Below are 15,969 nucleotides of genomic sequence, written 5' to 3'. Positions count from 1 at the left end.
ATCATTTTCAGAAACGTAAACCTGTATTACTTTTCTTTAATGTCAACAAGAATCTGCCAAGGGTCTGCGCTCCCAAACTTCTAATTCTGATGACAGTTTTTGGTTTCACTTTATTTTAAGGTGACTTAGTTACAGTGTAATTATATATTTAAGTACAGAGTAATATTAATTAACTACATGTACTTACTATAGGGTTAGGGTTTGGTTGAGGGTTAGTTGCATGTAATTATGCATAATTTACTGTTATTACTACGGTAAGTACATGTCACACATGTAACAAGGACACTGTAAAATAAAGTTTTACCCAGTTTTGTGACACGGACATGTGTGTAATTTTCTGGACTTGCTCTCACCGGGTTGTGCTTGGCGTCCTCACTGAGCACCTCGGGGGCGATCCAGCCTTCGGTTCCCGGGACACCTGACTTCCTGCTGAAGCTGTGCCGGCCCACCGCCAGCTTCTTACACAGCCCGAAGTCCGAGATCATGGCCTTCACGCGCCCGTGTGTGTTCGGCATCGACACCAGGATGTTGTGCGGCTTCAGATCTCGGTGGACTATCAACCCACGAGAGACCCACGAGTGTTACCAACTGACTTACACTGATTATTAGGCCTAAACAAGCAGACTAGTTAAAGGAGGAGTTCACTTCAGGATTAACATTTCCTGATCATTTACTCTCCCCCACATCATCCAAGATGTTCATGTCTTTCTTTCTTCAGTCGAAAAGAAATTAAGGTCTTTGAGGATTTTTTTCTCCATATAGTGACTTCAATGGGGTCCAATGCATTACGTAATCAGGTCGAAAGGTCACGCGTGTTCCAGTTCAGAAATGAAAGGAGTTCTCCTTCAACTTCAAAATCGCCCGACATCGTTGTTGTACCTTTTATTTATTTATTTGTTTTGTAAATGGCGTTTGACTCAGTCTTCGCACGTTGGCTTTGTAAACACTCGGTCGGTTCTTCCGCCTACGTCCCGCTTGACCTTTCAACCTGATTACGTAATGTGTGGCGCATCACAGCTAGTGCAAGACCAGCATTACTGGTGTAAAAGTATATAAATGTTTATTTTTTATAAAATGGCGGATGGATTGTCTAGATCAGACTCTTATTCCTCGGCTGGGATCGTGTCGAGACTTTGAAGCTGCACTGAAACTCACATTTGGACCTTCGACCCGTTGGACCCCATTGAAGTCACTATTTGGAGAAACATCCTGGAACGTTTTCCTCAAAAACCTTCATTTCTTTTCCACTGAAGAAAGAAAGACATGAACATCTTGGATGACGTGGGGGAGAGTAAATGAAGTGAACTCCTCGTTTAAACATGTATCAGTGATGTCACAGATGATGTTACCTATATTAAGGGAATGTAGATGAGACAGTCCAGACATGGTTTGCTCTAGCAGCGTCACTGGCTCCAATCCGTGCCGGTCAAAATCCTTGCGCTCCACGTACTGAATAAAACAAAATAAGTAAAAAAATGAACAAATAAGCAATTATTTAAAAATAAACAGCAATATATTGCATTGCATGACTTGAAAACAGAAATTAAACTGAGGATTTTAGGCAAGATTTAAGGCTCTGATATAGTCACATTTATATATATATAAAAATTGTTTTATTTATAATTATTATTTATTTTAATATGCTTTCAAACTGTACACAGATGACATTAATGATATACAATTTTATATACAATACACAAAATATATCAACAATAATATGATCAATGTCATCTGAACATACAGGACAAGAAAAAAAAGTAACAATGATTTGCCTAAAAAATAAAAATAAAAAAGGAAAAATAAATTAAATAACAAAAGACCACGAGGGTAAGGGCCATTACATAGTCAACGCATCGGTACGCATACGCGTGCGCAAGGCTACACATCGCTACGCTTCGGCCGCCATTATGCGTCGTTTCTTAGCCAAATGTGTCATCCTAGTTTTTACTATGCTATACTATGCGTTGTCGGTGGGGGCGACATTGCAAGTAATGTACATAAAAAGGTATATTATTATGTTTACAGAAGAAGAAGATTTGAATACAATGGCGGGCGAAGAGGAAAAGTTATGTGAGCTTGTTTTGTTGCCGCCGATGTAAAATCAGCAATATGCACTCCTCTTCAGTTGCCATTTTGATCTGAATATCACCTGACCCGACTCTAGACTCTACTACCACCTGTTGCGCGATCGGTGTATTGCATTTCACGCATCGCCGGTGACGCTTGCGTCTGCTTGTGTACTATGAAAAGGAGCGTGTAGCTCGCGTTGACTATGTTACGGCCCTAAGATATTATTTTATACATAACATTGAGGTTGTTTTAATTGCTTTCTTATTTAGTGAGGAAGAAATGGTGTTACGATACATTTTAAATTCTTTAAAAAATGGTTTGTTGTTGGTGAATTTACATTTATGTATTTAAAATTTGCCAAGAAATATTTTTTTAATTTATCACAAAGCAAACTTAGTTTTTAGTGCCGTCAAAATAAAAGTCTCCCAAAAATAATGTGTTTAAAGGTTACGGATAAATCTTGCTGGATATTCTCTTAATAAATGTGTCAATATGTTCCTACAGTTGTTCAGTGTAGAAACATGACCGAAATAAATGATTAACAGTTTCTGTGTGAACTTGGCAAAATGAGCATCTTGTGTTAATATTAATTTGATATTTAACCATCAAATATTTAACAGGGTAAAATGTATTTATTATTTTGAAAGACACTTCTTTTACTTACATATGGTATATATATATATATGTGTGTGTGTGCGTGTGTGTGTGTGTGTGTCAGAAACAGCAGTGAAGCGTCAGGTTGTGTGTCAGAATCAGGTTGCGTGTGTGTGTGTGTGTGTGTCACCTCCTGCAGTGTGTGTCTGCACAGCTCTATGGCGATGTGCTGGAACTGGCGGTCTCTCTCGGTGCAGAAGTAGCGGTGTGTGTGTGTGTGTGTGTGTGAGTGAGTGAGTGTGTGTGTGCGTCACCTCCTGCAGTGTGTGTCTGCACAGCTCTATGGCGATGTACTGGAACTGGCGGTCTCTCTCGGTGCAGAAGTAGCGGATCACGTTCGGGTGCTCGTCCGACTCCCGCAGGAGCTGAACCTCTCGATCAGCAAAACTGAAGCATTCTGGGAGAATCCTCTTCACAGCCACGGGACGGTTGTCAAACTGACCCCTGAAAGCACACAGAGGGAAGACACAGGCTCACAACCTGAAGCAGTGACAGCACACCAAAGACTACAAACCTAGGGTTGGGTGTCGGTTTCATTTTAACGATTTCCATTCTTATCGATTCCTAATTTTGATTCCAAGGCGAAAACCCGCCCAAAAACTTGGATATCATCCACATTTAGTCTTATTGCAAAGCTGAATATCTCGAAGAGAAATCAACAGGCTAAACATGACATTACACAAGGAGCATTTGCCTGTGTTCTAAAAACACCATAGAAGAACAACTAGCCCAAGTAATGTACACGTCAAGCATTATTAAACACAAGTAAACAGCCAGTAATTATAGAAGAAAGAATGAAAAATTAGCAATCGCAACAATAGACACAACTGGACACAGACTCGACTGAAATAAACAGCGTTTTAAGATTTTCAGGTATTCAGGCACAGAAACTGTAATCAAATATAAAATAACAACTTTATAAATAAAATATACATTACAAATATTCAGTCAAGAACGAGTGATTTCTCTGTGTGTTTTGTTGTGTGATCAGTGTTATTATAGAGACGCATCAGGAATATCAGCGCTGTCCCTTTAAGAGCCGCACGGGTCCAGTACACTGATACACACTCCTGCAGTCGCCTCACGCTTGACTGCCTTATAGTCACATTAAAATGCTGTCTACAGGAGTCTTGCCTGTACACGATAGTCCCCTCAGCGCCGTGTCCAAGCACATCTCTGGGGCTGAACCTGATGTTCCCGATGCGCACCATGCTGGACTCTTCCTCTGGAGGAAGACATAAATAAAACAATAACAAAGTCAACCAATAGTTGATGGACACACATCAGGCAAGCGAGAGTAAATGGTTATGGACACTGCTGTGCCAACGCTTCGGATCGGGAAGATTTTTAATGCTTTTAAAAGTCTCTTAAAAGGCTGCATTTATTAAAAAAAATAAAAAATAAACAGTACTATTGTTAAATATTATGACAATTTAAAATTATTGTTTTCTATTTTAATATATTTTAAAATGTAATTTATTCCTGTGATCAAAGCTGAATATTACTCCAGTCTTCAGTGTCACACGATCCTTCAGAATTCACTCTAATATGATGATTTGATGCTCATTAACATTAATTATTATTATTATCAATGTTGAAAACAGTTATTTACATTTTTATTTCAGGATTCTTTGATGAATAGAAAGTTCAAAAGAACAGCATTTATCTGAAATAGAAGCTTTTGTAACATTAAACACTAACGTTTAAAAGTTTGGGGTCAGTAAGAATTTTTATTTTATTTTTTGGGGGAAAGAAATTAAAGAAATTAATACTTTTATTCATCAAGGATGAATTAAACTGATCAAAAGTTACAGTAAAGACATTTATAATGTTACAAATGGTTATATTTCAGATAAATGCTGTTCTTTTGAGCTTTCTATTCATCAAAGAATCCTGAAAAAAAAATGTGAATAACTGTTTTCAACATTAATAATAATGAGAAATGTTTCTTGAGCATCAGATCATCATATTAGAGTGATTTCTGAAGGATCATGTGACACTGAAGACTGGAGTAATGATGAGGAAAATTCAGCTTTGATCACAGGAATAATTACACTTTAAAGTATATTCACATAGAAAACTATTATTTTAAACTGTAATAATATTTCACAATACTACAGTTTTTGTATTTTTAATCAAATACATGCAGCCTTGGAAGAGACTCTTTCAGAAGGAGGTTCCCGATCCCGAACTCGACGGGTAGTGTGTGTGTGTGTGTGTGTGCTGACCGGGGTCGTCGTGCTCGCTGGCGGAGTGTCCCGCCTCGGGCTGCGAGGCGCTGGAGTGGTTGGAGGCGCGCGGGGTGACGTTGGGGCTGCTGTGGGACGAGCTCTCGCACCGTGGACGGCCCGGCTCCAGGAACTCTGAGTCTGCGGGCGGCTGGAACACCAGATGCTGCCGCTGAAGCAACTCCAGCTTCTCCTCCATCTGAGCCTGGAACTGCTGGTGCTGGAGCTGCTGCTGCTTCTGCACATTCTGAACACACACACACACTCATCAGAGGACCACACAACACAACAACACAACACAACAGTGTCATCAGAGGACGACACAACACAACACACTCATCAGAGACACAACACAACAGTGTCATCAGAGGACGACACAACACAATACTGTCAGACCTACGGCTACATTATGGATGCACCAATATGAACATTTTGGCCGATAACCGATAATTATTTATATTTTAAAGCCGATAACCGATATATTGGCCGATAAATCTAAATCCAATTTTTTAAAAATAATTTTTGAGAGCCTGATTACAAAAAAAAAAAAGTCTCACCATTAAAATCCATGTCCCAAACACACAATTATTATGATGTTCTCATGATAATCTTATGTTACCGATATTACAGACTTAACTAGCCTATATTTTCCTTTATTGAGGTGATTGCAATCATATTTCAAGCAATTCAAAACCATCATGTTGAACAGTGCGCATCTGAAGCGTCTCAGCTGAAGGAAATAACACATTATTTATCGGCTTATTTTATAGATATCAGACAAATGTTCTTATCGGGCTGATAACGATAACATTAAAAATGTTTAATGTTTATTTAATGTTAACATTAAAAACATATATTGGCCGATACCGATATGGTGGCCGATATATCGTCTACATTCATCCGGATACATAAAAACCCCGCCATTTTAATTTTTAAAAGCGCTCCCTGTCCCTGTTTCAAGCGTTTTCCAAAAGTTGCTTATCTGAAAATGCTTAAATCATCTCACTGACGGACTGAGTAACTCTCCAATGGTCCGCTCTTCTCGGGGGTGTGCTTACCTTGGGATAGGTGATGATGAAGGCCACCCAGCCGGCCAGGAGGAAGGTGCAGAAGATGATGGTGGCCATGTCCTTCAGCATGGAGTCCACTGGCGTCTCCGCGCGCGGGACACGGCCGGGCTTCTCCTGCAGGGCTGACACCGGCGGAGGCAGCGGACTGTTGTCCTCCATCCCGCTCTCATTCACTTTCTGAAACACATTTTAGCATTGACACATCAGTTACAAAGGCTATTCCATGGCAGATACAGGTAATAATCGAGCATTCAGTAAAATCAAACATATCTGTACAACATCTGTACAAATAAACAAGATTATTTTGTTTGTTTAGATACGTTTTTTCTGGGCAATCTTGCATGTTTTATGTTTTGTAGTCAAGAGCCCTATTCATACGGTAATTGTTTCTCATGTGGACGTCTGTAAAAATACATTTGATGATTGAGCATTAGTGATGAACACCTGCTGTTAACAAGCAAAATCACTGAAGGAAAGAGGAACACAAGAACTACAGCTGATTTCAACCACAGCCACATATTGTTCTCGTTACTTCCCAAGATTTCATAAAAGTGTACATCGTTACAGTGCTCGGCAGTGAACAAAAAGTATTTAAACAGTGCATTTTGAAGTGATCTCTTCTTGTAAACTCAGAGATGTGGATTCGGACGGTAATTAAATCATCACACGATCTTGGTGTTTGTCAGAAAACAGAAGGTAATTCGGTCGGGGATTATTACACGGGTGGAGGGAGAAAAACACTGACATTCTGGATTCAAACGCCAATAAAATCACAGAATAACCCTGTAAATGTTGAAACTGCCTTACGACCCCATGAGAAACAATGACCGTCCGAATAGAGCTAAGGAGTGATACAGTTTTGACATTTCGGTGATTCTTTATCTTTCAATTAAATGGTCAGTCTGGGACAGCGACACGATACCTTGTGTACAACATGTCTAGATTTGAAAGGGTAGATGCATATTTTACCACCACATGGTTTATTTAAAATACCGTAATTTGTTATTCTGACAATTTTTAGATGACATCTGATGCGTATTCCAAAGCATCTTATATTGCTGGGTCTGAATGTGGGGAGAATATGGGTTTGTAAGCTTGATTTTGCTTTATATTAACTGCATACTCTAGTCAGGAATGGACCAGCAATTTGCACTGCATTTGCTTTTTCTACTACGTCTATTATGTAGTAATTAAATGCACTGGATGCTTTATGCTTTAGATGAGGGATGAAAGTCATTTTACTATCCAAGAATATCAAAGAACAGTTGCAGGTCATGATGCAAGGACCAGCGTAGACAGGAGTCGCTACATGCAGGCTTTAGAGAACCCTAAACCATTTTCAAGTAACCACTCATTTATTTTATTTCCACTTAATCAATCATAATCATATTTTCCCCCAGTAACATATACAAACATCATCGCCAAACACCCCACTCATCATCGAGAGACGACACAGTGCATTTGGGCCTATAACATTTCAAATACCGTTTAAGGATACGAGTTAAGGAAACGATGCAGCCATGACATGAGGCTCTCCTTGTTCTCATGTGTGGAAATGTGAAACTTGAAAACATCTGCCTCTTAGAATAACAGATTTACAGGTAGTCACATGCTACCACACATCCTTTTTTATTACACCCATCACACATATTTGACTAATAATAATAATAATAAGGTGATCTAAAGGGCTCCTAAAACTACATTGTGAAAGTCACGTATCTAGTGATCAGACATTGTCTCCACGGGTGTATTACACGTGTGCCGTGCCAAAGCCAGTGTGGTGTGGTTCTCGCTGTACCTCTTCCATGGTCTTCTCTGTGGCCGGAGGGATGATGTTGACGTGCTGGCGAGGGATGTTCTCCGGAAACTTCTCCAGGATCTTGTTATGAGCGTCAGGTGGCGTCTCGTGGTGACCTGTGGAGAGAAACACACTGCTGTTGAGCACACACACACCATTCCTCGGGAAGATACTTATTAACAATCAGAAAATATTTACAAATCACAAATTGCAGGCTTTTAGTAGTGCTGGGCAACGATTAATTGCAAGTTTGTGTTTACATAATATATGTGTGTATGTTGTCTATATAAATACACACATATGCATGTCTATATTTAAGAAATATTTGCATGTATATACTGTATATTTATTTATATATAATTTATATTATATATAAATATTTTATATATAAATAACACATTTTTCTTAAATGTATAAATGCATGTGTGTGTATTTATATATACAACATAATTATACACAACACACACATATATATTATGTAAACACTGTTATTTTGGATGCGATTATTTATTGGCACTTTTCTCTACGGCATGAAGATGCATTGTCTTTTTTTTTACTGTAAAGTTTGTTCAACACAAGCACAGCGTCTCCACTAGAGGGTGTGATGGACACACACACACACACACACACGCCTCTGCTGGAGTGTGTACCTATCAGCAGCAGAGAGTTCCTCATGAAGTTGATGCGGTTCCTCTCTCTCAGCGCGGCGCTGAACTTCACTGTTGTGCTGGGAGTGATCACACACTCCTGGTCATCTTCCACACTCGAGTCCTGGTTACTGGGACCCTCCAGCATGGGAAACGTCCTGCCACGGGGCTGAAATACACACACACACACACGTTATGAGCATGCATGCACTAGAAGAACAGCACTAGGGACTTTTCAGACCTAAATAAAAATGTCAAAATCTGTATTTACAAACAAACAAACAAAAAACAACTATTACTGCAGCACTCACTGTAAATATTTTTCCAAAGTCCTACTTTATTTCCGACATTCCCATTGCTTAACGCTCTGAAAATGATATATGGGATAATGAAGTAGTCTATGATTAAGAAAAAGAAAAATCTGCTTTAAAACTCATGTTCTTAGAAATCATGTTCTTTGTATTCATGTATTAACAAAAAATTAAAACATACTCATCATATATAAAAAAATCAAGCAATTGTCTTGTAGTCTTTGTAGTCAGATCAATAGTTGTCACTGACTGTTTTCACTTTATGCCCAAACATATATATGAAAATTAATTAACAAAAAATTTAAAAATCAAGTAATTGAAATGGCATTTTATAATTGCATTATAATTCATTTAATAAATAATAGAAAGAAATAAGAGTCACAATGTTGACCTGTATTTAGAAACCAAAGGGCAATGCTATTATAGTCTTGCAGGTGTTCAACTATAGACAACTTCATTGAAGACAAAAAAATATGTATTTCATCTCTCTCTATATATATATATATATATTCTAAAATCAATCTAAGCATGTAGTCCTATAAACGTATGAGGAAACTCATATTTGAGGTTTTTAAAGCTACTCACCACAACAGTAACTCCATCATGCACCAGTGAGGGGGACGCGTACAGACCAGTGGAGTGTTTCCCCACGTATAACGTGGACCTGTCAGAACACCAGCCAAAAACAGCACATTATTCACAGCTTGTTCTCCAAAGGCACATACTTTGCCTGTAAATAGCTTACCAAGGAACTGCTAGGTGTTATACAATACAATCTTTATTTATCCAGGCGATAATAGTGCATACTGAAAGTCTTTAGGATGAAGACAACAACACTGAAAGAGATCTATATAGCAAAGAGTGAAGTTTGAGCTTACTCCAGTACTGTAATATGCACTATATGGACAGAAGTATTGAGACGCACCTATTAAAGTGAACAGTGGTGAAAATCCAGCTTTTAGTGTTGTTTATATGTCTATGTGGTGTTTTTAATGTGCTTTAAGACAAACCATGTGTAAATCATAAGTCGACAGCATTGCTGAGTATTTTCTGCCTAAAACTGCAGTGAACCAAAGACAGTCTCAAACACACGGTTTGAAATCGCTGGTGTTTCTGACGTCACACACGACCTTGTAACCAATCAGATCAGCGTGTGATCGTCAACCAGTGGATCTCTGAGCTGAGTGAGTGAGTGGAGGCGGGGCTCATTCGCATATTCTTAGCACCGCGCATAGTAGATGAGGCAAGGGTGTCGAGTTACATTCAAGATACATTAAGGCGTGACACATTTTTTTCAAGGAAAAAAGGTTGAAATATGTAATTTTGGTGATCAAAGATGAGTTTTAAGGGATACAATTATTGACTACAGGGGGACTTTAATTATGTAATTCAGGTGTTTCGATCAGACCTACTGCCACAGGTGTATAACATAAAGTACCTTTCCAAATATTTGTATTTCCATACAGTGTATATATATATATATATATATATATATAGTGATCTGCTTTTTGATAGCATTTTTTCATGTCAGATACAGATAATGCAAGCTTGAGTCTCTGCTAATACTGATGCTAATCTGATAAAATAAATAACTAAATAAAACAAGTGTGAGTGTAGACCTCTTACTCCAACAAATTGTGTAACAAGAGCATTCTTAAAATGTTATGAATAACACATTTTGTGATTTGTGTATTACTACTTCATAGTTCATACTACGATTTCCAGAATCAGTTGTTCCCCACACTTCTCGAAAGACAGACAGGATGTGGCTTAGATACTGGAGATGCAACAAGTCAAATCATGTCAGCTCAGCAAGAGCCAAATTAGAGTAAAACGTGGCTTTGGCAAGTAAACATGAAAGAAAATCGAGAGGTTGCATGACATGATGACCAACACTGTTGATGAGGTTAAAACTATTTGGTTAGACCTTATTTGGCCCCACTTTATATTAAGTGGCTTTAAGTACTATGTACTTATCGTGTTGATGTTGTATTGTAAAACACATTGCTGCTATTGAGGTGTGATACGGGTGAGGTTTGGGTCAGGTGTGTGTGGTGTGGGTCGGTATAAGGGTGGGTTAAGGGTCAACTGTGTAATTACAAATGTAATTGCATACAGCTGAAATTACATGCAGGTATTTTTAAAATTTAAGTACAATGTAAAAACATGTATGTACACAATAAGTCTACTGTATCAAATTATTAATTTCATTGTAAGTACATAAGTACTTAAAGCCACTTAATATAAAGTGGGACCCATTCATTTAAGGTGTCGTTGTTACAGTGTAATTATATATTTAAGTACTGAGTAATATTAATTAATAATAGGGTTAGGGTAGGATTAGGGTTTGGTTGAGGGTTAGTTGCATGTAATTATGCATAATTTACTGTTATTGGTAAGTGCATGTAACATATGTATAATGGACACTGTTAAATAAAATTTTACCGGTTAAAAATATTTGGTTACACTTTATTTTAAGGTGTCATTATTACAGTGTAATTATATATTTAAGTACTGAGTAATATTAAGCAACTACATGTACTTACTATAGGGTTAGGGTTTGGTTGAGGGTTAGTTGCATGTAATTATGCATAATTTACTGTTATTACTACGGTAAGTACATGTAACATGTGTAATAAGGACACTGTAAAATAAAGTGTTTCCAAATATTTTTGTGGAAATGAAGCAAATAAAAATAAAAAATAACAGTGTATACAGAGCTATAAAAACAGTACTTGGTCTCATCTTACAGCAGTTTATCTTTGGTTTTCTTCTCGCGGGGGAACGGATACGTCCACTGTGTGATGCGGCCCACCTCTCCTGACATGAACGTGAGGTAGCGCAGGGTTTCGACCGCCACGTTGGTGTGTGTGACCTTGCGAAGGCCCTCGCGCTGCCAGATGTAGATGGCCACCACAGGAGAGTTATAGTTCTGCACCCACTGCACGTCCCCGGACTCGCTGTCCACCGTCACCACCAGCCCGTCCCCGTTGGACACGAAGTGGGCCATATCTGGAGGAACACAGGACAAACACTGTTGTGTGGAAGAGATCTGAACGGGTTTCCAAACTCGCCACTGACGGATCCTCACTGTATTTGGTGTCGTCGTCTGGAAGGGTGTAGGCGTAGTCGGAGTACGTGGCGTTCCAGCGAAGCTCTCGGCTCTTGGTGTCGTACATCGTGATTGTGTATTCTGAGGAACAACACAATCAGTGGATCAGCAAAGCACAAGACTGATACCTAAGCCCTATTCGGACCGTAATTGTTTCTCATGTGGACGTCTGTACAAATAAATTAGCACGTCAGTGATAAACTAAATTAAAACATGGTACAGGTACAGGTCTCACCTGTGCGTCCGAGGTACAGCAGAGATGAAGATGGACAGAACATCTCAGCATAGGAGGAGGTCAGCGTTTGCTGCTTCTCACCGGTCAGCAGATCCACCACATACCACACGTCCTGCTTCTTACCTACACACACACACACACACATCTCATGATCAAACCTTCACGTACTTCATACAGTTATTAAAGTTTCAAATTCAATTCCAGATCAGCTGTATGTGCAGCATCTGTCATTCAACCAGACCACATCCTGTTTGCAAAAAACTAAAATTGTGTGTAAAACTCATCTTTGATAATCAAAATGACATTATTATTTTTTCCCCCTGTGAAAATAAATTCTTCATGCCTTAAAATATCTTGAATGTAACTCGACACCCTTGCCTCATTTAGTATGCGTGGTTCTATGGATATGCAAATGAGCCCCGCCTCCACTCACTCAGCTCAGAGACCCACTTGCTCAACTTTACTGTAGTAAACACTGGCAAGTGGAAATATTGCTTTATTTAAAAAAAATATGTTTAAACCATAAACTGGTTCAGAAGAAAAGGAAAAGTGAATTATAGTCTCAGAATTTATGCATTTTGTATCGCTCTCTACAACGTCGGACACATAACGGTAATTAATATGATTAGCCTTTTGCATGACTATGTTATCAAACAGCTAATAATGTGTTGCTAATGCTACACAAACCATGATCCCGCCGGCACGTTGATCTGATTGGTTACAAGGTCGTGTGTGACGTCAGAAACACCAGCGATTTCAAACCGTGTGTTTGAGACTGTCTTTGGTTCACTGCAGTTTTAAGCAGAAAATATTCAGCAATGCTGTCGACTTATGAATTCACACATGGCTTGTCTTAAAGCATATTAAAAACACCACATAGACATAATAAATAACATTAAAATCTGGATTTTCACCACAGCTGGACTTTAAAATAAATGTGAAGCTTGTGTGTTTGTAAAAGCATATAATACCTCATTACACACAGCATTGTCTTTCTTGCACACTAGCCTCATGCTAACATGTACAACACCCTTTGATAACGTTTATTCCGGTGCATGTCTTGATTATTATCGTTTATGTAAATCAACAGCATGTCACAGATCGTCCGAAAGGGGAAAGTTAATAATTTTGCACCAATAATCAACAAAGACAAGAAAATAACTAAAACAAACTAATACACAAGAAATACTGAATAAAATGGACAGATCATTTACATATTCAGCGCATGCTTTTCCCATGTGCTCGTTCTTTCCCCCCATTTCATTTAGCCCTTTTATCATCTTAAAGATCAAAAGTCCAAAGATAACTGGTGCAGCATGGGTAAATGTTCTGGTCAGGATGTGTAAACACACATCAGCACGTCAGATCAAACACACCACATGTTTATCTCTGGGAAGAAGAAGTGTGGTTTGAGTCAAACAGGGCTGTTTCCTGTGATATTCAACATGTGCGACGACGTCCACGCCAATGTTTGAAGTGTAATTAGGAGAGATTAACAAGTAACAGGATTAAGAGATGATTTAACTGTCTGATTTAATCACCGTTTGGCTTTCTGTCTTTGGGCTGGGAGTGTCATTCATTATCTGTGCCTTGTGATTACGCACTCTTGGTGGTTTAGGAAGGGTGGCACAGACACACATCTTATTGTGGTGTTTGCGGTGAGATTATGAAGCAATCCCACAGTGCCCACCCACAGTGAGGCCGTTTGGAGAGGCCAGTTCCTCAAACGAATCATGATCATGTCGAATCAACGCTTAAAGTCCCCCTGTAGTCAATCATTTTATCGCTTAAAACTCATCTTTGATCGCCGAAATGACACATTCAAACGTTTTATCCTTGAAAAAATGGCTTAAAATATCTTGAATGTTACTCGACCCCCTTGCCTCATTTAGTGTCTATAGTTTTATGAATATGCAAATGAGCCCCGCCTCCACTCACTCACTCAGCTCAGAGACCCACTGGTTGACGATCACACGTTGATCTGATTGGTTACAAGGTCGTTTGTGACGTCAGAAACACCAGCGATTTCAAACCGTGTTTTTGAGACTGTCTTTGGTTCACTGCAGTTTTAAGGTAGTTCACTTCAGAATTAACATTTCCTGATCATTTACTCTCCCCCACGTCATCCAAGATATTCATGTCTTTCTTTCTTCAGTCGAACAGAAATGAAGGTTTTTGAGGAAAGCGTTCCAGGATGTTTCTCCATATAGTGACTTCACTGGGGTCCAACGGGTCGAAGGTCCAAATGTGAGTTTCAGTGCAGCTTCAAAGTCTCGACACGATCCAGCCGAGGAATAAGAGTCTGATCTAGACAAACCATCCGCCATTTTATAACAAAAATAAACATTTATATACTTTTAAACCACAAATGCTCGTCTTGCATGTCCACAACTTCACGCATCAGGTAATCAGGTTGAAAAGTCACGCGTGTTCCGGTTTCAAAATGTAGGGTGAAAATCTCCATCTCATTTTCTCTTCCAACTTCAAAATCGTCCGACATCGTTGTTTTACCTTGTTATTTTTTGTGTTTTTTTTGTAAATGGCGTTTGACTCAGTCTTTGAAACTGCAATTTGGACCTTCAACCTGTTGGACCCCATTAAAGTCACTATATGGAGAAACATCCTGGAATATTTTTTCTCAAAAAACGTAATTTCTTTTCCACTGAAGAAAGAAACACATGAACATCTTGGATGGCGTGGGGGAGAGTAAATGATCAGGACATTTAAATTCTGAAGTGAACTGCTCCTTTAAGGAGAAAATACTCCTTAAATACTTATGAATTTACACATGGCTTGTCTTAAAGCATATTAAAAACACCACATAGACACATAAACAACTGGATTTTCACCACAGGGCGACTTTAATATCTAGTGATTAATATCTCTAGTCCTAACTACAAGCTATAGTAATAGCAATGCTTGACTTAGGAAATACCAGTGACAAACTCAAACTGAACTGAGGGTCAGAATAAGAGTAAGAGAAGCAGTCTCTCACCCATGTATAAGATGCCATCAGAACTGCGGCAGGGCGATGCCTGGACCAGCTCAGGAATGGTGAACGGCAGTTTCTGCAACACACACACACACACACACACACACATTACATATACATGTGCATGTGTTAATCCATCCAGCAACTTTTTCTTCCAGCAAAAGCAGTCTAATCATTTAGTGTGGGTGCTACTGACCTCAGATGTTTCCCTTTTAAAATGATATTGCTCATTTCTAAAACTATAAATATCAGCATTTGCTTCCAGAGAAAGAGGAAGTCCTTCAAGAGAAACGGAAAGAAGTTGCGTCTCACCGTCAGACCCTCGTTGTTCTTCCCTCCGAGAGAGTACAGACTGCCATCGTTGGGGTCCGGGAGAAAAGCAGGCCTGTGAAACAACAACACACACTTTTCACATCATAAAAAAACTAGTTATAATCCACTAGTTATAATGCATGAACAAATGATTTGTATGACTGATGTTATTGACGATACATTCTCTATAGGGATGCACCGATATTCAAATTTTGGCCGTTACCGATAACCGATAATTCTTTATTTGAAAGCCGATAACCGATATATATTGGCTGATAAATCCAAATATAGTTTTTGAGAGCCTGATTACAAGAACAAAAGTCTCACCATTAAAATCCATGTCCCAAACACACAATTATAGTGATGTTCTCATTATTATTGTATGTAGCCGATATTACAGATATGTTGCACTTTACTGTATTTTCCTTTCAATCATATTTCAAGCAATTCAAATCCATCATGTTGAACAGTGCGCTTCTAAAGTGTCTCAGTAATCCATTATTTATCATCTTTAATAGATCCAAATGCTAATATCGGGCC

At 38.8% G+C, this 15,969-nt stretch overlaps 1 protein-coding gene across 1 annotated transcript in view; it reads right to left on the bottom strand.

Moving 5' to 3' along the window:
* Nucleotides 1-15,969, bottom strand: part of LOC130084484 (serine/threonine-protein kinase/endoribonuclease IRE1-like) — a 39,849-nt gene that overhangs the window by 14,693 nt on the left and 9,187 nt on the right. Inside the window, exons 4-17 of the mRNA XM_056249944.1 lie at nt 15,430-15,502; nt 15,121-15,193; nt 12,126-12,248; nt 11,870-11,971; nt 11,529-11,790; nt 9,364-9,442; nt 8,471-8,636; nt 7,821-7,936; nt 6,011-6,199; nt 4,953-5,199; nt 3,859-3,949; nt 2,979-3,168; nt 1,350-1,449; nt 354-553 (exon numbers count right to left, since the gene is read on the bottom strand). Of these exons, the coding sequence (XP_056105919.1) occupies nt 354-553; nt 1,350-1,449; nt 2,979-3,168; nt 3,859-3,949; nt 4,953-5,199; nt 6,011-6,199; nt 7,821-7,936; nt 8,471-8,636; nt 9,364-9,442; nt 11,529-11,790; nt 11,870-11,971; nt 12,126-12,248; nt 15,121-15,193; nt 15,430-15,502 (2,011 nt within the window). The remainder of the gene's footprint in view (nt 1-353; nt 554-1,349; nt 1,450-2,978; nt 3,169-3,858; nt 3,950-4,952; nt 5,200-6,010; nt 6,200-7,820; nt 7,937-8,470; nt 8,637-9,363; nt 9,443-11,528; nt 11,791-11,869; nt 11,972-12,125; nt 12,249-15,120; nt 15,194-15,429; nt 15,503-15,969) is intronic.

The sequence above is a fragment of the Rhinichthys klamathensis genome, unplaced genomic scaffold (assembly GCF_029890125.1).
Source record: "Rhinichthys klamathensis goyatoka isolate OS25496 unplaced genomic scaffold, OSU_Roscu_1.1 h1tg000065l_1, whole genome shotgun sequence".
Taxonomy (NCBI): domain Eukaryota; kingdom Metazoa; phylum Chordata; class Actinopteri; order Cypriniformes; family Leuciscidae; genus Rhinichthys; species Rhinichthys klamathensis.
Note: the sequence above shows the minus strand (reverse complement) of the source record. Positions and strands in the feature narration are given on the sequence as shown.